Source organism: Fomitopsis serialis (assembly GCF_022376445.1).
Source record: "Fomitopsis serialis strain Sig1Antser10 chromosome Unknown B0H18scaffold_98, whole genome shotgun sequence".
Lineage (NCBI taxonomy): Eukaryota > Fungi > Basidiomycota > Agaricomycetes > Polyporales > Fomitopsidaceae > Fomitopsis > Fomitopsis serialis.
In genome coordinates this window covers 35,313-57,826 of record NW_025955058.1, presented here as the reverse complement: position 1 = coordinate 57,826, position 22,514 = coordinate 35,313, and the positions used below count along the sequence as shown (strand labels likewise).

At 54.8% G+C, this 22,514-nt stretch overlaps 8 protein-coding genes across 8 annotated transcripts; 4 read left to right on the top strand and 4 right to left on the bottom strand.

Moving 5' to 3' along the window:
- Positions 1–556: 556 nt before the first annotated feature.
- Positions 557–2,643, top strand: B0H18DRAFT_1123430 (uncharacterized protein; the record flags this gene model as incomplete). The annotated part of the gene is made up of 10 exons (XM_048034689.1): positions 557–821; positions 877–1,120; positions 1,176–1,296; positions 1,357–1,659; positions 1,733–1,960; positions 2,033–2,140; positions 2,197–2,309; positions 2,363–2,431; positions 2,502–2,570; positions 2,628–2,643. 10 exons carry the CDS (start codon positions 557–559, stop codon positions 2,641–2,643), a joined length of 1,536 nt encoding a protein of 511 aa, XP_047888497.1.
- A 1,382-nt stretch (positions 2,644–4,025) lies between these two features.
- B0H18DRAFT_1033511 (uncharacterized protein) lies at positions 4,026–4,675 on the bottom strand (the record flags this gene model as incomplete). The annotated part of the gene is made up of 3 exons (XM_048030186.1): positions 4,574–4,675; positions 4,333–4,518; positions 4,026–4,277 (listed from the first exon to the last, which is right to left on the bottom strand). Coding segments are annotated over exons 1-2 (269 nt in total), but the record flags the coding sequence as incomplete, so codon positions are not given.
- Positions 4,676–4,873: 198 nt separating this feature from the next.
- On the top strand, positions 4,874–5,264 carry B0H18DRAFT_1087007 (uncharacterized protein; the record flags this gene model as incomplete). The annotated part of the gene is made up of 4 exons (XM_048032124.1): positions 4,874–4,876; positions 4,932–5,041; positions 5,100–5,134; positions 5,197–5,264. The coding sequence occupies 4 exons, from the start codon at positions 4,874–4,876 to the stop codon at positions 5,262–5,264; spliced, it is 216 nt and encodes a 71-aa protein (XP_047888495.1).
- A 360-nt stretch (positions 5,265–5,624) lies between these two features.
- Positions 5,625–10,152, bottom strand: B0H18DRAFT_1033507 (uncharacterized protein). The gene is made up of 16 exons (XM_048030185.1): positions 9,919–10,152; positions 9,806–9,863; positions 9,703–9,750; positions 9,281–9,361; positions 9,149–9,224; positions 8,874–8,894; positions 8,742–8,827; positions 8,657–8,710; positions 8,392–8,600; positions 7,806–8,371; positions 7,669–7,744; positions 7,451–7,612; positions 7,231–7,416; positions 7,175–7,209; positions 5,958–6,810; positions 5,625–5,899 (listed from the first exon to the last, which is right to left on the bottom strand). The coding sequence occupies exons 1-15, from the start codon at positions 10,036–10,038 to the stop codon at positions 6,000–6,002; spliced, it is 2,589 nt and encodes an 862-aa protein (XP_047888494.1). The 5' UTR covers positions 10,039–10,152; the 3' UTR covers positions 5,625–5,899; positions 5,958–5,999.
- Positions 10,153–10,258: 106 nt separating this feature from the next.
- On the top strand, positions 10,259–15,132 carry B0H18DRAFT_1033499 (condensin complex subunit SMC2). The gene is made up of 16 exons (XM_048030184.1): positions 10,259–10,317; positions 10,367–10,506; positions 10,557–10,706; positions 11,087–11,224; positions 11,277–11,846; positions 11,892–12,356; positions 12,409–12,699; positions 12,755–13,207; positions 13,262–13,426; positions 13,482–13,575; positions 13,626–13,741; positions 13,794–14,035; positions 14,086–14,226; positions 14,280–14,417; positions 14,473–14,625; positions 14,682–15,132. Exons 1-16 carry the CDS (start codon positions 10,290–10,292, stop codon positions 15,013–15,015), a joined length of 3,618 nt encoding a protein of 1,205 aa, XP_047888493.1. The 5' UTR covers positions 10,259–10,289; the 3' UTR covers positions 15,016–15,132.
- Positions 15,133–15,280: 148 nt separating this feature from the next.
- On the bottom strand, positions 15,281–16,729 carry B0H18DRAFT_1033497 (uncharacterized protein). The gene is made up of 5 exons (XM_048030183.1): positions 16,638–16,729; positions 16,429–16,492; positions 16,229–16,372; positions 15,607–16,176; positions 15,281–15,546 (listed from the first exon to the last, which is right to left on the bottom strand). Exons 2-4 carry the CDS (start codon positions 16,490–16,492, stop codon positions 15,608–15,610), a joined length of 777 nt encoding a protein of 258 aa, XP_047888492.1. The 5' UTR covers positions 16,638–16,729; the 3' UTR covers positions 15,281–15,546; position 15,607.
- Positions 16,730–17,152: 423 nt separating this feature from the next.
- Positions 17,153–18,526, bottom strand: B0H18DRAFT_1107163 (uncharacterized protein; the record flags this gene model as incomplete). Its single annotated transcript, XM_048032708.1, has 3 exons — positions 17,153–17,337; positions 17,391–17,537; positions 17,611–18,526. Coding segments are annotated over 3 exons (1,248 nt in total), but the record flags the coding sequence as incomplete, so codon positions are not given.
- A 1,775-nt stretch (positions 18,527–20,301) lies between these two features.
- Positions 20,302–21,367, top strand: B0H18DRAFT_688382 (uncharacterized protein). The gene is made up of 3 exons (XM_048039190.1): positions 20,302–20,564; positions 20,626–20,868; positions 20,925–21,367. The coding sequence occupies exons 1-3, from the start codon at positions 20,427–20,429 to the stop codon at positions 21,261–21,263; spliced, it is 720 nt and encodes a 239-aa protein (XP_047888490.1). The 5' UTR covers positions 20,302–20,426; the 3' UTR covers positions 21,264–21,367.
- The last annotated feature ends 1,147 nt before the right edge of the window (positions 21,368–22,514 follow it).

Genomic DNA, 22,514 nt, shown 5'->3' with positions numbered 1-22,514 from the left:
AACTCACTATGGTCGTCGTGCATGAGCGGTAGAAGAGCGCAATCCGGGCCGGGAACTTTGGGACGCACTACCAGTAATAACTTCTCCGTGGTTCCGCATAATATGAACGAGGTTCATCGTGTTTGGCCATCTCTGACGTGACCGATTCAGACTTTCCAAGATGTTTATCATGGTGCGTCCACTGCTTGACCATGTAAGAATGTCGTGGCCGCGTAGCATTTAATCAAGAATTTCAGCGGGCGTGCCGTGAAACCGGTAGAACTATAGACTGCGATGAGAAATCTCACGGGACTTATCCAGACACCCTCAAGATAAGGGGGGAAGGAGTTGACCGGCACCGTCTACATGTCTGGCCATTAGCACGTACTTCAGTGCGTGATTTCTGGGATGACCTATACATAGGCCGAAGAAGCTCGAGATACACTTGGAGTGATTGACCACGGCCTTCCGGAGAAGGCCTCGCTCAAAGGCAAGTGGTGCGCCCTACAATCTCTGCAGAGATCGCACTGTTACCATGATGCCCGTCAGTTGTTCAATGACTAGTCCTCGATTCAGCATGGCGAACGGACTTGTTCGACTACTGATCTACTCGCTCGGTGTCCTCTCCATCGCGAATCGGGCTTCAGGAGACGCTCCCTCTTTCCAGTCGATCCTTGCCAATGACAATATTGAGGTACATGTCGCTGGTCAAGCGGGATATCAGAACGCCTCGCGGGCGTTCAACCTCCGTCTTCAGCTCCAGCCCGCCGCCATAGCATATCCTGGCAGTGTCGAGGAGGTCTCGGATCTAGTCAAGGCTGGTGCATCTCTAGGCATACCCGGTAAGTCTTCATACATCTGTCTTACCGATTAAAATCCACTCAAGTGTACTATCAGTATCCGCTCGGTCAGGTGGACATTCTCATGCTGCTTACGGTCTCGGTGGTACGGACGGCCATCTGGTAGTCGATCTGGCTCATTTGAATGACATCGAAGTCGACAATTCCACTGGTATTGCTATGATCGGCACTGGGAGTCGGCTAGGGGATATCGCAATTAGGCTCTTCAACCAGGGAGGGCGTGCGTTGCCACATGGTGTCTGTCCTCTTGTCGGCATAGGTGGCCACGCTAGTCATGGAGGGTGACATACTTCCCATACCAGACATCAGTGCGCGTGTTTATCGTCGGTCGGACAGATATGGCTTCAACAGTCGTTTATGGGGTCTCACAATGGACAACATCATTGGCGCCACCGTTGTCCTCGCGAATGGATCGATTGTTGAGGCCTCAGCTACACAGCATCCCGATTTATTCTGGGTACGCCTCATTGTCAGCTATTAAACCCAACTTGTTACTGATCTCTGAACGTCCTCGCAGGCCGTACGTGGAGCGGCGCCTTCGTTCGGTATCGTTACGCATTTCCAGTTCCAAACCTTCGTTGCACCGACACAACCGACGTACTTCAGCTACAACTGGTCCTTGCCGTTGGACCAGTCCATCGAAGCTATATCCCTCTACCAGGACTTCTCTTTCGCTCCCTCGATACCGAAGGAAATTGGATTTGAACTCAATCTCTACAAAGGCGTCGAACAGGGCGAGATTCTTCTAAACTTCTTGGGATCATATTACGGCAACCCGGACGAATATGACGCCATTGTAAAGCCCTTTCTTGACGTGATGGTGTGTACGCCTCGTTGCCATGTTCAAAGAGCATATGATCACTCGCTGCCGTGCATTCTATACTGTCGTACAGCCCAATCCGACGTTTTCGCCGCAGGTTGAAGTGACCACATGGCTTGAGAATATGGAGCTCCTTGCCGGACCTGGCGTACCTCTCGCAAGCACGCCGACCAGTATCGCCGCCAACCATGACTCGCACTACACCAAGAGCCTCACGACCCCATCGGATATGCCTATGTCGCAGGAGGCTATAACCGCACTTGCAAGTTGGATGTCGGCGGAAGGATGGCGCACAAAGACGGTGTGTAATGCATCTAGTATTCGCGTGGATCCGCGATGATGGATGGCGGGCCGATGATTGACATGACTGCAGTACTGGTTTGTCCAGCTAGAGCTGTACGGCGGCAATGGCTCGCAGATCGATGCGATGCTCTCGAATGCGACGGCATATGCGAACAGAAACGCTTTGTGGATCCTACAGGTTCGGTTTGTTAAAACCGTCGTTCGACGGGTTGTTGCTTACCAACCCGACATCAGCTCCGAGCATCAAGCCCGACTCACCTGCCACCATATCCGGAAGAGGGTTTCGCATTTGTTGACGGTCTCGTCAACTCAATTACGACCAATGTTCCAGACAAATATCAATATGGGTATGTCACAATTGGACTGAAAGCACTCGAACACAAGGCTGAACGACAAACAGAGCGTACCCGAACTACGTCGACCCACGCTTGACTCCCAAAGAATGGCATAAGCTTTACTACGGGACCAAGTATGTTGCGACCACAAGCTTGGCCTTGTCACTGTCGGCCATCGCTAATCTCACCGTGTTCTTGTTGCAGCTATCGTCGTCTCCGGAAGATCAAGACGCAGGTTGACCCGAATGGCGTGTTCACCTTCCCGCAGTCCATGTGAGTGTAACCACCGTCTATTTCACTTGATGACTTGACGCAGACGCCTTCCTGTAGTCCTCCCCTGCAGTAAATGATCGTGCCGAGCTGTGCCCTTTCTAGTCGATGCGGTTGGTTGTGGTACTACCAGGAGGAACCGAGCACATATCGAGTGTTCACCGACAATGAGAATCCGATACGATCGCCAACTACCAAATGCGCTGACAACCTGTGTGTGTTGCGTGTACGACCAAGAATCATGTATGAATTATCTGAGACTGTTCGATCCAATCATAACTTGAGTATTTCAACGACGCCTTGAGAAAAGGCTGTAATCGGAAGTCCAGTCAGTAATCCGCCAATCTCTTGTCGTAAAATCCCTTCGCGTACTTGTCACTAAAACTGAGCATGAAGATGGTGACGCCAATGATGCTTGCAGCAAAATTCGCAGCCGATATGGTGTTGAAGTTGAGGTCGGAGGCTTGAGGGTCGAGTACGCGCGATGCGCACGAGGGGAACGCGATCCAATCTCGGAGGGTGGCATCATCTTATCTTATCTGCAGCGCCCGGGGAACACGTCGCGCGCGCGCACTTGAGCTAGTCTCCCCTAGGCAGACCCTAAAGAAAACCTCTTTGAGTGGGGGAGAGGACGGTCTTCTAAGGGTCTGCTTCAAAACGCGCCCCCAACACCGGGACATCCCCTTTGCTACCCATTCTGTGATGGCCGAGCAATGCCGTGGCCACGGCGACTCGGCGGGTGGCAGCGGCAGATCGGCGGGTGGCAGAACTGAGATCTATCACGATATAATCTAATATCTAAACTAATGATTTGTACTCGTTCGGCGTACACCTGCTTCGAGATCATCACTCTCGTAGCCCGTATTTTCGTTCGCTCATACACGCTTTTGGGTCTACGTGCAAGTAGGCGGGTCCACAGGGCAGTGGGTGTGTGAACGTGTGGACAATCGCATGGGCGATCGTGCAGGTGAGTGGGTGGCCGGCTGGCCGAGTAGATGAGAGCGCAGGCGAGAGGGCGCGTGCAAGAAGAACCGTGGATGAGAGGCTGTGCAGGTGTGGGTGTAACAGTCACATGTATGCTTTTGAAGTTGTGGTTCTTACTCCGGGACATTGCGTGAGACAGCGAGATGGCGAGACAGCAAGTCAGCGGGCGAGTGAGACAGTCGGCGAGCAAGACAGTCGGTGAGCGAGACAGTCGGCAGACAGCAGGCGCACGAGATAGCAAGCGAGCGAGACAGTGAGCGAGAGGGGATAGAGGGATGACAGGTGGTGGGCAGGCGAGACAGTCAGCAAGCGGAACAGGTGAGCAGTACACAGACAAGTGTGAGGCGGGCGAGGGGTACAGCGAAATAGCGGGCGAGCAAGGTAAGGAGCAAGCTGACAGTGAGCGCTGGCGAGCGAGCAGGAGGGTGAGTTTGCAGGCAGGCGTGCTGGCATGATGGGCGGATAGACAAGAGCAGGTAGGCGAGCGAGTCATCAAGGCGGAGGCGGGCGGACGAGAGCGGGCAAGCGGGTGGGGAGTGGGCGGGCAAGCGTGTGAGACGGGCGACGAGAGCAATCATGAGGGCGAGGGCTGCCTGGCAGGTAGAAACGGGCGAGCAGGTGAGAGTGGGCAGTCCCGTCGACGTCGAAGCCGTCCTTCGCAGACATATTCTTGAGCTCCGAGTCGTACACGATCCTTGTAATCGCCAAACCGAACGACACACCGAGCTGCAGGACCCATTATATTAGCCATACGCACACAATACGGAGACATCACACACACCTGAGTCATGCTCTGGAAGAGCACACCGAGCCGCCGACGCTCTGGTCGTACGGAAGACACACTTTCGCAACGAAAGCGTGCCCGCTGCAAACACAAAGTCCGCGCCGAACGCCCAGTACGTCGCCACGGGGTTGATCAGCGCAAACAACAGGTTCGCCACGCCGCCTGTCAGGGCCATACCCATCGCTGCACAGCGCACTGATCAGCACACGCTCAAGATCCGTCGACGACGAATACTCACTGACGAGGACCACGAGCAGCACCCGGCCCACGAGCAGCGCCACGATAACGTTCGTGACCGTGATGAACATCGACAAGAGCCTTACCATCGTCAGGCTGGGGCTCGAGCAAAGGCGACGCGTCGAGCGCGTCGAGATTTGCGCACGCGTTTCGGAGATGAAGTGGCTTATGTAACTCCGCTAACGGGCTGTCCCAGTGTAGGGCCGTCATTTTGAAGCAGACTACACTTGAGCGCTCCTAGCCACCGTGACCACGACCACCGCAGAAGGACGAGTTTCCTAGACTCAACGACGACCACACCATGGTACGTCTACTCGTCATATCAACTTCCACACAAGACTAATGTGAATCTGTCACAGTCCGCACTGTTCAACTTCCAGTCTCTCCTCCTGGTCATCCTTCTCATGATCTGCACATGCACGTATGTACGAGCCGTCGCGCCGCGACTCATCGACAGGAACAAGGAAGGGTATGTCCTACGTGTGGTGAAACGGGTAGAGCGAGAAAGGCTCATTCGATCTGCAAAGGTTCCTGGGTCTATTTTGGATGTCTGCGCGTGTCGGTATGTCCGCATTGTTCGGTTCTGTGTCTACTCGTACTGAGAGTAATCGTGTTGGGGCGCAGGCGAGCGGCTCTCACCATGGGTCTCTATGGCATGTATAGCAATGGCCGTAACGCTGCTTGCGCAATGACCACGGACGTTGTCCTCCCTTCAACCCGCCAGCTCGCCCGACCGGAACCATCAATGTTCATCGTCATTGTCGACGCGTCGTTGCCACAAAACCGTACAGGATGTCGAGGGCCCTTGACGGGATCGAGTGTGGTTGTTATGTTACTTCGCCTCGAGGGTCTGGGTATGCTAGCTGGAAATGCTTGTATACGTCACCGGACCTACCCTGCATCTACCCCCAGACCTCGCCCACGTCCATGTAATATTATTACGCTGTTAACCTACTTTCTGTATATCAGTATGCCTCAGATGTTGTGGCCAATACGTGGATTATGCCGTATACCAGGCAACGGAGTGAACGGCACTATCACATACAGATAAATTGCGTTCTAAGTTACAACGAAGGTGTCTAGTATCATATGCACTAAAGAGGGTTTCTTGTAACAATGCCAATTCAATCGGACCGCAAGCGCAATACTGCCGATTAGAAGCAGAACAGACTGTACGCATACAGTGCCAAACTGAGGTTAACGTACGGAATAGTACCGGGTATGACGACAACAGGGAAGACTTAACGGGGAAAGAAGACAAGAAGCTCAACAGAGAAGAGACATTGCCAACCCGTGTCGCAAAACGCCGTACAGCACCTACTATAGACTGATATTGATGTCAGTGTCCCGTTCAGCACGGCGTCCACGCCTCGCGAGCCACATACCTTAAGCTCGAGCCACACATCAAGGCCAACCCCGGGGTGCCCTCACCACCCTCGCGACCAGCCTCTCCCTCTCCCTCTTCCTCGCGCTCCCCGCCAGGACCAGTCGCGATCCCTCTCCGACCTCTCCCTCTCCCAGTCGCGCATACCACCTGAATCCCGTCGCCTAGGATCCGCGGACCTATCCGGGCCTCGCCGCGAGTCCCATCCTCGGTCTCTATCCCAATCTTGCTCCTTGTTCCATTCTCGCTCCCTGTCGCGATTCCGATCCATGTCCCAGTCCGCAACATCGCGGTCCTCCCACCCTCTACCCCTGCTCACGGAGCTCTTAGGTGAGGCGCTTCCACCGGCACTATATCTGTCTCGCTCGGACATAGGCCGGGCCAGCATGTTGCCTGAGCTGGCGCTCTTTGCGCTCAAGCTCGGGGATACAGGTAGGGGTGGGGGCGGCAAACTCGGGACAGGGGGAGGTGGTAGAGAAGGCGGAGGCGGCGGGAGCGACGACGGCGATGAAAGCTGTGTGATCGTACCCGCTTGGCCCATAGTCGACACTGAGGGGCGAGGGCCAGGCGGGGGTCCTGGAGGCGGAGTCCTCATAGCAGCTGGTTTCGTGGGGGGCATCGTTTGAGCTGGTGTAGATGGGCTGCGTTTGAGAGCTTGGTTGTAGCTCGGAGGCTCCGGGGCTGTTGATGGCATGCGCGAAGACATGGAACGCGGGAAAGCCGTGGGCACCCCGGGATTTGGAGTGGAGGGAGCGGAGGCACTCTGCTGAGCGTTTTGGATGGCGTTGATGACATTGGGTGGGATGGAGCTGAGCATGGCTGCCACCTGCTCCGTAGTCATCTGCGGCACGAAACTGACCTGGAGGTGGCGTCAGCCATCACCACGTCCTCCGTACAGATCCATTCGCCTCGGCGTGAAACATAGGCTTTTGGTCTGGCTGGGGTGATTGGTTGGCGAATGTCCCATGTTATGCTTCTTCAGCAGAGCTTCGAGGCCTCCAAGGTCCAATTCGGACCCGTTGAACCGGATTGTTCAGCGTCCCATTGGTCTGCTGGTTTCAGGAGGAGGTACGGGAGGACATATAGCGTGCGGGCTTACGAGAGGTGTCGTTCGGGTGGAATTCGCAGCGCGGAGGAGGCGGAGTGCCGGTGTAGGAGCCTGCTGGATGAGAGAGGAAGGTCCCTGATGTGCAGTCGGAGTCTGCGCTGGGTGTTCACAATGCTCGTATCGATATGGGTAGCCGTGGCCTCTCCTGCTTGGAGATAGGACTCACGTTGTCGAGGATATTCGGAGGGAGTCTCTGCTGGCCGCCCTTCGATATCGACTGACCTGCTGCTGGAACAACAGGCGACCCCGCCGAAAAGCTTCTAGTACCCACACTAGCCTTGGCTGCACGAAGGACGGCCAGTCTATCATTAGGTGAAGCTGCCGCACCTTCGCCACGGTTGACGATCGGACTCTGGAAGCTGCCTCTGACCAGGCTCTTTCTTGACAGACACTGAGGTGATCGAAACCGTTGACCTCCGTTCCATTGGCAACAGGTGTCCTTCTGGGAGAGCGAGAGGGGCAGGTGAAGTGGACGTGCCTCCCGAAGGGGATGGCTTGGCTTGCGATGCTGTCATGGTGTCGACGGGATAGTCGGAGTGGTAGGTGTCCTATTCAGCGGGCTCGCAGCTGATGCTTCCTTCTCTTCCGGCGGTAGGTGACTGACTGACGACAGGGATAATTTGACCGACTTGGCCGAGGGGCCAGCGATGACTTGCTTGACTGTGACCTTGCTATTACCACTGTTGCAGGTTTGGACGAGCTAGCAGCTGCCGAAGATTTCGAGGCCGAGGCTTCGCCAACTTGCTCGTTGCCTTCGTCGTGGTGCTCTTGCTGGAAGACGTAGTGGCCGCAGGCTTCGCGCTAGTCGAGGACTTGGATACGGTCGTCGTTTTCGAGGTAGTGACCTTCTTCTTGGCCGGCACTTTCCTCCGAAGTGGGACATGATCTTCATCATCACTGCTGTCTTCCTCCTCGCTACTGGACTCGATGGCTCGCTTTCGTTTCGTAGTCGCTGTCCCACTCTCCCCTGGTTTGTTTTTCACGGCCGTAGTTGCAGGGGTGTCGCCCTTGCCGTCGCCCTGGAACTCGGTCGTCTTCATCTTCTTGATGAAGTCGAACATAGTCTTGCAAACTTTCGTGTTGGCGCGGATATCTACATGATGCGAACGGACATCAGCCCTCATCTGCCAGATGGCGTTGGAAAGCTGCAGCAGGGACAGTTTCGACCGATTCTTGTGTATCAGGACGCCAATGAGTGTGAACTCGATGGGCGACACCCTCGTCGGCTTCGAGAACGGCGTGTTGTAGCGTCTGTCGCGGACCATGGCTAGCCAAACCTGGAACGTCTCCATAACGTCGCTCTCGAACTTGACAGGTAGCGCGGCACGGACTGAAGCCACTTGTCGAGCTGCATTGGAGTGGGGAACCCGAGCGGTTGTTGTTCTATCAGATATACTATGGACGCTAAACATTGGAAGTCGCGACCACGTCCGTTGGCCCATTCAAGGTTACTTCCAAAACCTTGTTCCCCGAGGACTTTCGCTTGGATCTCTCTTACGAGAGTTGCTCGAATGCCAGTGAGCGCTTGCAGCCGTTCTGTATACCCGTCTTTGAGCTTGTTTCTCCATGAGGGCACAATGGAGTCTACGTACCTGCGGCCGTAAGCGCGACACCAAGTTGTACGCGCTGTGATTCGTGGTCAGCGGCTCATGCCATTCAGCTGGCAACGGAGCTTACCTGAAAATTTCCTTTCCTGATCATCCGACAGAGACTCGTACTCAACGCAGGTGATTTGTTTATTGGCAAACACTTGCTGATACTGCCTTGGTAGTACCTTGCGTTTGGGCCCCGATTGGGCCTTCCTTATACCAATACCTCGTATTCGATTTCCTGCACAGAGTAAACAATTGCCGCAGTCACGACTAATAGACTACTTACGCATCTCTGTCTAAAGGGAAATGAGCTTATGGGCGACATGGAAGACAACGGGCCGGACTTACGGGATATCTGCATCGCCACACAAAATAAGTCATACCATTAATCTACATGCCACCTAAGACGACGCGATTCACCCACCACACCGTTGAAGAAACTGCAGCGCCCATTAGTAGGTCACACGCACAAGTATTGGACTTCGGACTTACTTAGCGATTGATGTCAGTCTTTGTTTACCGTCGATGCAGGTACGAGTTTCTGATCCGTCTTCTTTGGCAGTTACAGCTATGAGTGCGCGATCATCAGTCAATGATGTCGATCCCGGGAATGTCGGACCTCACCAAAGATGACGGGCGGGATATAATAGTTTCTCAGGATCGAATCAATCAGCCCCGACTGCTTGGACTCCGGCCATACGATGTCTGCACGAGTGGCGGCGAGGACGTTAGCAACACCTCACACATAGAAAGTTGTTCTACTGTTCCGGGAGAGCCACTTAGGCCCTTCCACATCCAGTGCCTTCGCAGCAAGGATCAACTGCGTCGGTTTGCTACCTGCACACCCAGCGGTCCGAAGACATGGCGGTCAGGCGATTGGTGGCCCGAGGTGCGAAGGACTGCTGCAGAACGGATAAGGCTGGGATGACCTTGTTTACCGGAATTGCGCTGCTAGAGGCTGTGGAGAGATCACACAGAACTTGTCTCCTGGAACAGTAGTCCACCAAGCAGATGGTGGTCATCGAAGCGGCAAGACGACTACGCACCTCGCTGATATTCAGGTTCGAGGTCAATGGTGCTATCCACAATCTGATCTGTGATACATTGTTAGCCTGAAAAAACTACGATACGAGTGGCGGGTGGAGCTACCAAAGAGACTCTTCGCAGTGTACTGAGTCGTCCGTGGTGGTCGTAGAGTATTGGTGATCTGAAGGACAGATATTGAGATCGCTGAAGGACGTAAATATAACGGTGTGGCTCACCTTGTAGTCGGAGCCAGTGTTTCTGGTCGTGGTCTTCTTCCTCTGCGTGGGCGGGACATATTCCTCCTCGTCGAGGTCGGAGGATAACTCGGTCAGGTCTGACTCCCAGTCTGAAAGCATGACGGTTAAGAGAGATCAGAAAGGTTGCCAGTGGCTGTAAGAGGCAGAGCCGCGGGCCCTGCCGAAGCTACGAACAAAAGGCCTTTTGAGACAGGTTCAGAGTCGAGACTCGGAAGAAGGCACGCACGCCGTATGCGGCTATGCCCTAGGCGGTAGGTGATCACGTGACGGACGCGACATTGACCTGCGCGGCGCGCCTCGCGACGCGATCGCGTTTGGCGCGACTCGAACCTCTCCCTCAAACGCCCAACATGCGCATAGAAGAACTCGTCCTCGAAGGTCACTTTCATCACCAAGCTTGGCTGTATAGAAGCTTACAGCTATATAGGCTTCAAGTCGTATCCTGTACGAACTCAGATAACGGGCTGGGATTCCTCCTTCAACGCGATCACCGGTCTCAATGGCTCCGGCAAGTCCAACATCCTCGACGCGATATGTTTCGTTCTGGGTATCACCAACATGTCCTCAGTGCGTGCTTTTTGGGTGCCAATACTCCGGCACGCTGACAGTGCTTCTAGATGCGCGCGCAAAACCAGCAGGACCTCATTTACAAGCGTGGGCAAGCAGGCATCACAAAAGCAAGTGTCACCATCGTGTTCGACAACTCTGATCGCTCGACTAGTCCTGTCGGACTGGAGAACTGTAAGCAAATTACTGTTACGCGCCAGGTGAGTGTGCACCTTGTGTCACAGGAAACACAGAACCTGCGGAGCGCGACATTCCGGGAGACTGGGCATTTCAAAGTTTCATGCATTGAGCGACCGAGGCATTTGATTGACCCTCAGCCCTGGTACTCTGCACATTTGAGGACAGCGAGGCCCGGTGCCGTATGGCGCATGGAGGGTCAAAGGGGCCGCGCTCGATGCCTTGTGGTCATGCATATCGCCATCCGGCCGGCCCTGAGTGGTCTGTCCTGTCTTGCAATCCCTCGCGGCTTTGCGGCGCAGCGCGTTGCTCATTGTCGCGAATGCTCCTGGGAAGGGCTCTAGGTTGCCATTGCAAAGGCAACTCGGTGGTTTGGTGGCACATTGCTGATGAACATTTATAGATCGCTCTTCCGAACATATCTAAATACCTCCTCAACGGACACAAGTCCCAGCAACACACCATTCAGACCCTATTTCAGAGCGTGCAGCTCAACATCAACAACCCTAACTTCCTGATCATGCAAGGGAGGATCACCAAGGTGTGTTGTCTTTGTTCTCGCGTTTTGCGTCGACCTGACCAATGCGACACAGGTACTCAACATGCGGCCACAAGAGATTCTCGGCATGGTGGAGGAGGCCGCAGGCACACGCATGTTCGAAGAACGGAAGGACAAGGCCAAGAAGACAATGGGCAAGAAGGAGAAGCGCGTGCAAGAGATCACCTCGCTCCTCGCGGAAGAGATCGAGCCGAAGCTCGACACCCTGCGAGAGGAGAAGCGTTCTTTCTTGCAGTGGCAGAAGTCGTGCTCGGAGCTAGAGCGCATCGGGCGCGTGTTGCGTGCATGGGAGTGGACGGAGGGTCATGAACGCGTAGCGAAGAAGGAGGCGGAGATTCAGGCGAAGGAGAAGGAGACGAAGAGTGTGAAGAAAGGGAAGGAGCGTTGCGGGAAGGAGATCGAAGCTGCCGAGAGGGATGCCAAGGAGGTTGAGGCTCAGCGGGAGAAGGAGCTCCGCAAGGGGGGCAAGTTCAAACAGCTCGAGGATGAGGTCGCAGAGTTGGGGAAGGTCCTCGTGAAGATCAAGACTCAGGTCGAGATCAAGATGGGCACCATCACAGACGAGGAAGAGAGAATCAAGGAGCTAGAGAACGAGCTCGCCGAGGTAACCAGTAACCCACACTACCGAACACTCGCTCATGTTGCGTAGTTGACAGAAAACCTCGCTCAGAAGAAATCTCAGGTCGAGGAGTTGACGGCAGCACATTCGAACGTGAAGGATACGCAGACAGCGCTGCAGACGGCTCTTACGAACTCAGAAGAGCTGTTACAGACACTGCTCACGGGTTTGACATCCAAAGGAACAAGCAACTCTGGCGGTGGCTACATGGGGCAGCTCGCAGACGCGAAGGCCCGACTGGCGCAGGCCAACACCGAAGAAGAGCAGGGCAAGCAGAGGCTTGTCATGAGTCAGAAAGAGCTCAAGACGTTAGAGTCGCGGTGGAAGGAGGTCGAGCGCGAAGCAGGTGAAGGGCAGAAGCGGCTCAAGGCCATGCAAGCCGAAGTCGAGAGTTTCCGGAGCAAGGTCGCCCAGGCTGGATGGAGCCAGGAGAAGGAGCATGAAGGCGAGCTAGCGCTGAGAAACGCCAAAGCGGAAGTCCGGCAGGTGACGGAGGTCAGTGTCTCTGCATAGGCACTCACCGCCGCCTTGACACCGCATTCTACAGGACCGTGATAGAGTGAGGAATCGAGTGTCAAACTTGGACTTCGAGTTCACTTCACCGTCACCGAACTTCGACCGCACCAAAGTCAAGGGCCTTGTAGCGAACCTCGTCTCCTTGAGGCAGGAGGATTATAACAAATCTACCGCTCTCGAGATCACAGCAGGTGGTAGGCTTTATAACGTAGTCGTGGCCACCGAGCAGGTCGGCAAGGAGCTTTTGCAGAACGGTCGGCTGAAGAAGCGCGTTACTATCATCCCGTTGAACAAGATCGATAGCCGCACGATATCTGCCTCAGTCCGTCTTCACGTCAGTCTCCGTGCTTCAATACTGATTGTATCCTCGCACGCAGAAAGTCCAAGCCGCAATGAGACTTGCCCCTGGCAAAGTTCGTCTCGCCATGGAGCTCGTCGGTTATCCTGATGAAGTCGCCAACGCCATGGCATTCGTGTTCGGCAATACCCTCATCTGCGACGATGCGGAGTCTGCCAAGCTGGTGACCTTCTCTCGAGAATTAGGTGGCGTCCGATCTGTAACCCTCGATGGCGACGTCTACGACCCCTCGGGCATGCTCAGTGGTGGTTCGGCGCCAAGTGGCAACGGCACTCTCATCAAGGTTCAAGAATTACTGGAAGTCGAGGGCAAGCTAGGTGAGGCGCGTGGCCGGCTTCAGATACTCGAACAGCAAGAGCAACGGGACAGGGCAGGCCGAGAGAAGTGGAAGAGTCTTGCACGGGAGCTTGAGATCAAGGAGCATGAAATGCGACTCCTTGAGGAGCAAGTCGGTGGCAGCAACGCGGCGAGGGTAAGTCTGATCATCGCTTCCGAGATGAACATCACTTGAAGCTCTCATACGTAGGTTGGCGCTGAGGTCGAGAAGATGAAGGCCAACATCGCAGAGCTCGCTGCTGCAGTAGAGACCGCGAAGCAGAAGCAGAAAGACGGCAAGGATGAGATCAAGAAGCTCGAGAGGGATATGGACGAGTTCAAGAACAACAAAGAAGGAAAGATTGAGGAATTAAAGGTTCGTCAAGTGTTTGCGTTGCTTTTGTCGAAGCCCACCTTCATGTCTTCCTCAGGCCGATGTGTCGAAGCAGAAAGCAGCTCTCCAGAAACACTCAGTGACGGTGAAGACCCAGCAGAAGGAACTTCAAACCGCCTCCTTGGAGCTTGGTATGCGTATCGCTATATGAGAATGGCTGCAAGTCTGATATAGTCGGTAGAGCAACTTGAAAAGGATATTGAGTCCTCAAACGAGAATATCGCTGAAGCACGAGCTGGCGTGGACAAGCTTGGACGAGAGTTGGAGAAACTCAAGAAAGAGCTGTCGAAGAGCGAGGTTCCTCTAGTTTTGTGCATGCTAGTGCACTAGACTGATACCTCGTACATAGGACTCCTTCAAGAAGGCAGAACGGAAGCTGCAGGAGGAACGTGCTACCTTGTCGCGTTTCGACAACGAGATCAAGGAGCTCGAGCGTGTGGTGAAGGAGAAGAAACAAGCCATCGTGGACGCGGATTTGCAACTGAAGAAACTTGAACACGACTTGCAGGCCCTTGCGAAAGAGAAGACGGCCGCTACCAACTTCATCGCCAACCTGGAGAAACAGTACGACTGGATTGTTGAAGAGCACGAGTGCGCCAGTTGTGTCATACGCACCGGCAATATCTGATAGAATGTCGCAGGTCTTTCGGCAAACCCGGCTCTCAGTATGACTTCACGGACGTCGACATCAATCGCCTGAGAGAGAAGGCGAAGGAGATCGAGTCGCAACAGAAGGGCATGAAGAAGAAAATCAACCCGAAGGTCATCAATATGATCGATACGTGGGTCTGAGACTTGTCAAGTGTTGACCTAACCTAACACATGTGGTGAACAGCGTCGAGAAGAAAGAAGCGGCGCTGAAGAAGATGCTCGGAACTGTACTGAAGGATAAAGAGAAAATCGAACAGACCATTGAAGAGTTGGATCGCTACAAACGTGACGCTTTGGAGAAGACATGGAGTAAAGTGAATGGGTATGGGAAAGCGATCCTCGCTCCAAGCACTCGCGTTGATTATGTGCTCTTGCAGTGACTTTGGTGGCATATTCGCTGAATTGTTGCCGGGGAACTTTGCCAAGCTGCAACCTCCGGAAGGCCAAGATCTAACGCAAGGCCTCGAGGTTAAGGTACAACTAGGCTCGGTCTGGAAGCAAAGTCTCACAGAGCTAAGCGGTGGACAGCGGTACATTGTCACTGGAGCTTCCGATGCTCGTTGTGCTAATCATGGCTTTCACTCAGTTCGCTCATCGCACTTTCCCTCATCATGTCGCTACTGCAGTTCAAGCCCGCCCCGATGTATATCCTCGACGAGATCGACGCCGCGCTCGATCTCTCTCACACGCAGCACATCGGGCAACTCTTCCGGACAAGGTTCAAGGGCTCGCAGTTCATTGTAGTTTCGCTCAAGGAGGGACTGTTCACGAATGCGAACGTGCTCTTCCGAACGAGGTTCCGCGACGGCACCTCGATCGTCGAACGCACTGCACAGCGGTCGACCTCTTCACTCTACTCAGCAGGAGATGGCGAAGACGACGATGGGCGAGCACCGCGGCGCGTGCGTGCTGGACGGTAGTGTTGTGTGAGCATATGTACTCTGTAGCTTGTGTTGTATTGTTTCCTGTTCTACTATCCTCCTGGTGTATCGCTTGCCCCGTAACTTATTGATATTGGCGGTTGTGTTGGCTCTTAGTGCCGGTGTAGGTATGGATGTCCCGCCAAGGCGCGATTATTTCGAGCGTAGCACCAACCAAGTACGAGCCAACGCCAACGCCCTGCAGGACTCCATCATCTCCTGACACGACTGATGCAACTGTCATAGCACGCAACTACAGATTACAATTATTGTTTTTCGAACATATGCTGTAGCTCCTGGGCTGCTTGGCGCCGAAGCTTGTACAACGTAGTCGTCGAGATAGACGGCCGGTACTTAAGCCATGCACGAAAGTACAGTTAGTCAATATTAGTTAGCTGGGGTAAGTATATACGGGCTCTCCAAGGTTGTTGGTAGTACATCAGTGAGTTGTGCGGTCTTGGATTGGCAACGACCACCAAGGCTTGACATGCAACAGGTGCAGCCAGCCTCAGTACTCGCGGCCTACTATGTCTGCTCAGACGGGACTATTGAGCACCCCTTCCGCAGCGACGACCCTTAGCTACAACCCACCTCAATCGTCCGACATGGCGTCGAAGCTGAACGCCGCCTTGTCGGCCGCGCTCCACTTGTCAAGATCCCAGATGGGTGGCCCACGCAGAGGCACTGTCTGGGTCTCGGAGAGATAATCCTTGTACTCCTTCCACACGCGCGCCAGTGCGAAGTCCCCGTCCTTCTTGTCCTCTGCCAGTTCTTTTCCGCCGTGCCACCAAGGTTTGTCGTCTTCCTCTTCATCATCATCATCGTCGTCGTCATCTCCTTCGCTGAAACCCTTACGATCTTCTTCGGGGAGCGTCATGAGCCACGCCTTGTGACGCGCCTCATGCAGAGCGCGGGCCTCGGCGCGCGGGGTATTATCAAAGAGCCGTTTGCCAATGCCCTGGCAGACCCGGTCGAATGCCGAGCCCGCGTTGATCCCCTGCGTCGCCTGGCAAAGGCTCGTCGCAGCCTTGAGCAAGTACTCCAGCGAGGGGTACCTCTCGGGCGTGAGCTCGCCGTTCTTCTTCAGCGCGCGAAGGGTGGCGACGAGGCACGCGCCGTACGCGCGGACCATCAGGTCTACATGCTCTCCGTCGTCGGCCACTGGAGAGGTAAGGTTAGCCCGCACGCAGGGTAAGAGAGAAACAGTACGCACTGCCCCATATATTCTCCATCTCCATGAACTGGGTGAGCGCCTCGAGGTGCGCCATCGCATTGGGCCAGTCCTTCTTCGTGATGCGAGTGTGGAGCGTACCAAGACGCCTATCAATAATATCTATCACCGCATACGCGTAGAAATCTGTAGAAAAAACCGTGTCAGACACGCCGGGAGGTCCTCTCAAGGGCGACACCGACCGTTGTAGATGTACATGTCGTGCAGATCGGGGTTGCGGTTGTCCGCCTGCTTGAACGCCGCCATCGCGAGTTCCTTGCCCTACTCGGAGATCAAAGTGTCATTGTTAAGGAACGTGTACCCCGCGGGGAGGACGGACGTCTGGCTTTGCTGTCGTGATTGGGTGGTTAGCATGGGTGGCACGTTCTGAATGCAAATGAGCTGTACATACAGCTGTAGACATATCGACGAGAGAAAGTAGCAATAAGTATCGCTCGCGTTGTTTTCGAGAGACGGGGTGATGGTCTTGTCTGAGAGGCACGCGAATATTCTGGCGCCTGTAGGGCTCCAAATGATGTCTTGAAATACGAAATGCGCGTCGCGCTCGACGCGAATCAGCGATCAAACACGTGACCGTATCTCGAATCTTGAGCCTGGCAGTGGCAACATCCTGAGAGCTCAGAGCAACACAGGTCGGACTGTCGTAGTCTGCCCAGGCTAGTCAATGCTCATTTTTTAACGTCTCTCGAGCGTGGTCTGATGCGTATGAGCAGTACTTGCTCTCTGTGGGGTCCGAGATCCGTCAATAACAGTAGATGGGCATCGCGACTTGCCAGGGAAATTCCCCGTCCTGAGACTGCATAGGCACGTATGGCTGCCTGAAGTTCAAACGTCACTGACATCCCACCGTCAGAGACTCTACATAAATCACTCCGTGACACTGAGATGGACCACACCCCTTTCTACCCACGGTGCGAGTATTGTGTTGAACTCAGACTCCCATCCTCCAGAGCTCGACATCACAAGCATACTGAAATTAGCCCCGGTAATGCGGGCATACGCCGGGCTCCTAAGAGTCTCATGCAGAGGTTTGAGAGCGGTCGCATCGGGCACTGGCTGATCCTCCAGTAACGCTAGCATGTGGGTGATGCCTGTAACAGCCTGAGAGTGAGTATAGACACGCTGCAGCTCAACAATGACCCACTAATGCTTGTCATGCGTAAACTGGGAATGCTCTTCAATACGCCCCGTAGCCGGTCCGCAAATGATTGCCAGCCAAATGCTGGGAGCAGCGCGAATTCGACGTGCGTCAAATTTACGTTGTGGGACAGGTCGTATTGGCTTATGCATGCTGTCGACATCGTATTCGCCATCGAGATTAGTACAGATCACGGAAACAATATGGATTGATCGACAGGACGCACCGTCAGTGAGCCTGAGCACTTTCAAGGCTGGTCCAATAGTTCGGAGAAGATGGTTGACCTGCTCGACGAAGTCTTCCGCAGTACGGCGTCGGCTCATCGATTCCGACAATGTCAGCTGTGACAGCGATTCGCAGAGAGAACTGTTGGCAAGCCAGCGGATGAGGTAATTTTCTTTGTTGGGCTGACCGCCCATGCTGCGAAGGCTGATCCACAGCTCTTGAAGTCGGGTAGAGTTCGGGACAGACGTCTGCCAGAAAGGCATATCCTCCAGTGGGGTCCCAAGTGGAGACCCTTTGCGCCCGAAGTTCACGTTGGTGATCTCCAGAGACTTGAGATTAGGCAACGCAGAGATAAGGCGTCGCAGTTCATGGAAGTTGACGACCCACAGCGTAGTCAGATCCAGACGATCAACGCTGCTGAAACTCCTCAGCACCCTGATGAAACTTGGATGGAGTGGACCACTGAGTCCGGTTATAACAATCTCCGTCAGGGACGGAAGCACCTTTGCGAAGACGTGCGGAAATGTCGACAAGAAACTATACTGGTGGAATTCCGCCTTGCGTGTCACCGCTAGTTGCGCCTTTACGCGCGGATTGGTGAGCACCAGCCGCATGAGTATCGCGACTCTCCTGCGGCTCCAGAACAAGACCTCCTCGTAGAACACCTTGATCGCAAAGGGGTACCATGCGCGACAGACCAAAGCCGCCGCATATGCACCGCTTGAGCCCGGTTTCATGAAACCGGCAATACGCTCCTGCACCTCCACAGGGACTCGGGTAGACGCACGCGACGAAACGGTCTGCGTTGAGGTGGTCGGCACTGCGCGATCGGCGGGGAATTGTTTCGTTGCGTCAAGCGCAGCTGCTCCCCGCATCAGTGCGCCCTCTTGCAAGTCTCGGCTGAGCACGATATCCATGCTTGCGTGGGGAATCGGAGACGAGACCGTATGTTGTTCGGACCTACGTTGATAGAATTCAGCAAACGAAGGACTCGGATGGTCATAAGTACCTAGCGATGGCGTACATGGATTCGATGTCGAGCGTCGGCCAAACGAGAGGTGGGTCAACGGCGGTCGTTGACAAGCTATGAATCTTGAGCTGAGTCCCCCATTGCGCGCATGATAAGGATAAGGATTGAGAGGAAGCCGAGCCATAGTCTCACAGGTACCATGCGGCAACACTTCGAGGGCCAGAAGTGCAAAGTATTCGTCCAGAACAGCTTTGTGGACGAGTTCTCAATCAGATACGCCAGAACTGCAGAGTCGAGACTCTCGCCGCGCCGGATGAGCAAAACATATCTGCGCAGACCGGTTACAGCATAGGAGCTTCAGGCATGTAATGACGACCTGGTATTTCGACCATCAGCACCAAGCAGCAAGCAAAAGTTACAACATATGCACTGGCGCACCTCCAGTGAGTATGACAGGCAAACGACACACGACCAATTGGAGCCTCAAATCATCTGCGGCTGTACTTAACATCTACATCGATACGTTATCGTGAGGAGAATCCGCAACTTGCACTGCATCACGGCATGAACGCCTTTCATCTGGCCATGGCGGGCCATCTTGGGTCGCGATGAATGGTCATCCATCCGGAACTACTTACACCACCACGCACGGAGGAGTTGAGAAACGTATGTGGGTCACATCCGTCAGAGGGTCTTCGTGACGAATCGATACTGATATTTTTGCAGCGTAGCTGATACTATCAGACAGCGAGTCCGTACACATCTGGCCAGACACATTCGACGTACAATTTAAGCCTCCGAGTCAAATCTGCTCGCGCGGTGTACGACACCGTGACAGCGGAGAACTGAGTGGCTGGGACATCAGGTTGGCCTAAGGACGACGAGTGGTCAGACAAGGCAATCCTGATCAGAGGTGCACTGGGGTGCGACCGAACTCAACACGGACAAGTGCCAGACAAAGGCACGAAGGTCGAAGGAAATTAGGAAATTGTCTAACTTACTTACGAGTGTGGCCTGGCACGAAACGCCCGGCCCGGCCTCGGACTACATCCATATCGGGCAACCGTAGTAATTGGGGTTTGAACTGACGTTCTACAGCCAGCTAAGTACAGGATTCCGGCTATGTCGACTGGTAAGCACTTCATCGACACTACCATCTCTAATGGATTCATCCCATACCGAACCCACTAGTACTATGCTACAATCTGAGGGACAGCCCGGGGCTCATTCGGCACACTTCCTCGCATCGCTCGGCTTACCAGTGTCCGTTCAACATGGTTCCGGCAGCTCTCGGTCCTCTGCAGACGATTTCAGTACCATCCCCAGCTCGTTCTGGCGTCTCCTTTCGGCCACAACTACTCAGCCAGACGTTGAATTGCTGCGAGGCTATTTCGAAGCAATTCGCCTGCTGCAGAAGGTCTGGGTGGAGGCTGACCGAGATGGATTCGTCGTGAAGGTGAAGCTCTCCTTTCCTTTGTCTCGAGTTGCAGTGTCATTATGGGCTAATATACAGAACGTCAGGTCATTGAGGATATCGATGGACATCGCTTTTGGTTGTTGCAGGATCGACTCGACGACAGTTGGGAATGGGAATTAAGCGAACAGGACCAACGTCTCAGGCAGTGGGTGGCGTTCATTAGGTGCATAAGGTGCGTGATGCGATATCTTCTGCCGTGTACAATGGAGCTTACTCGCTGCAGGATGGATTTTCCAGGCACCGACCTTTACAGAGGACTGCTGCTCCATAATCACGCGGCACATGGCGCAGGCTGAGCGACTGGCCCGCAGGCCGTGCACTTCACTCGTCGGCCAGGACCATAATCAAGGGCCCTGATGTGCAATCCTGCATGAAGTTCTGTGTCGTGGGCAGCGATACAGTTCACAACGAGGATTATGATGGACCCGTGTTCACCACCCCTGGAACGGAGGTCTTCATGTGTGTAGTAGCTCAATCGAGGGAAGAATTCATCTACCAATTGAAGAAGGTATGCAATCCCGAGTCGTGACCCCGTCGTGACCGTAAGTTTGTGCTGATGCGCAGAACAGATCTCGCATGTTCTGGGATCCCTACCTAAGCTCCAGGGGGTTTTCGTTGCCCTCGTCGCTCGCGTCGGGCGCGATATAGCCATGGATATTGCCTTCCACACTTCCAATAGGCCGAATGGCGGCCATGTTGCCCCTGTGGAGCTTGCTGTCCTTGCATACCATCGTGACGAATTCAACACCTTCAAGGAAACTGCGACCACATGCAAGAGCATGGAGGACTGGGAGCGGCAGAAGAACTTCATGGTACGTCTGCTCACCGGGTATCGGACTCCATTTCTGGCCTTCTGACGTCCAACCAGAGGTTCCAACGCTTCTCCGGCCGGGACGAGATGGACACAACTCCTGTCGAGGGCTGGTCTCACTTCCAGAACTTCATCAAAGCTGTCGTCGAGTCCTACTCCGACACGACCCCGCGACCCTTCTTTTCCACGGCCAAGGCACAGGATTGCGCTCGCCACTCTATCTACCAATGGCTCCCTTCCGACATCGTACTGCGGCTCAACCAGGCAGTCGAACAGACCATGGAGGATTACACGGAGGGCTATCCAAGGGGACTCGGTAAGACGCATTTGCTGTTTTCCCAGCCCCCGTACTACGATGATGGTCTGTTTCGTTACGAATTCTATGCACCCTTGTGATTGAATGGGATGTGAATCTATATATGCATACGATCACGAGAGGAATTTCGATGGATGGACGACTCTAGTGGTACGCGTGGCACGGACTCCATCGCATCCGCCCCCAGTGACTCGAGCATCGCGGCCAATTCAACAATGCTTCACCATGGTCGAACGGCAACCACGAAGCTCTCGGTCAAGACCAGGTGAGAAGCAAGCGGTATCTACTCTACAAGAGGCGTGAACGTGGGAACGCGAGACAAACGCTAAGACAAACATTGGAGACAAGAAGACGAGACAAGAAGCAAGAGACAAACGCTAGAGACATTCTCATTGGCTGAGAGACGGACGCCCGAACGCTGCCCGAGCCTCTCAAGCGCTCCGAGCTCGCGCTAGCCGCAACACCTACCGGTTACCTGGCATCCTTCCCCTTTCAAATTACACTCAGACTTACACTCAGACGCACTTAAGTTGACTTCTCGCTCTGGCATGGGAGGGCGCGGACCAGCAGGGCAGCTGTAAGGCACAGAAATCAACGAGCAACGGGCAATCAAAGAAGGACGAGGATGACACAGACAAGCAAGGTGACGAGAACGAGGGGGTCAGCCAGTGCCTTCACGAGTGACATGAGGGCACCGAGCGCAGCGATGGAGACGGGTACCGTGAGTGCAGACACAACGCGAGTGAGCTCGCTAACTGCAGGTACAGGACGCGGTGACGTGCAGCATAACGCACGACGCCCGCAGGGCCAATGCCCCATGCAGACATGGCCGACGAACGGGCCGCGGGTGCATGACCGAAGGAGTCGTAGGGATGGGAGAATGGGCAGGCGCAGGGCGCAGTCGCCGTGGCTTCATGAAGTGCGACGCACACGCCGACCGCGAGCGCACCGGGCGAATGCCCAGCACGCAGACACGGCCGGCGAACGCGCGCAGAGCGAGCCGCCGAACAGGTGAGCAGGCGTGGACAAACAATCGGACGGGCAAGCAAGCGAGTGGATAGGCGGGAGAGCGGCCGCTCGGGTAGGCGAGCGGGCAGGCGACATCACACTGGCACACCCTAGACCTTGAGCGCGCCAGGCGGACACCCACTGCGCGCAGACACGGCCGACGGACGCGCACACAGGCGGGCGACCGGGCTCCCAAGCGGGCCGCGACACGCACAGCAAACGCGAGGGCGAATGCCCGGCGGGCATGCAGGGCAGAAACACAGCGGACTCGCGGATCACGGGCGCGCGCCGCGGGCGTAGGTACGAGCAGAGAGGGCCAGCAG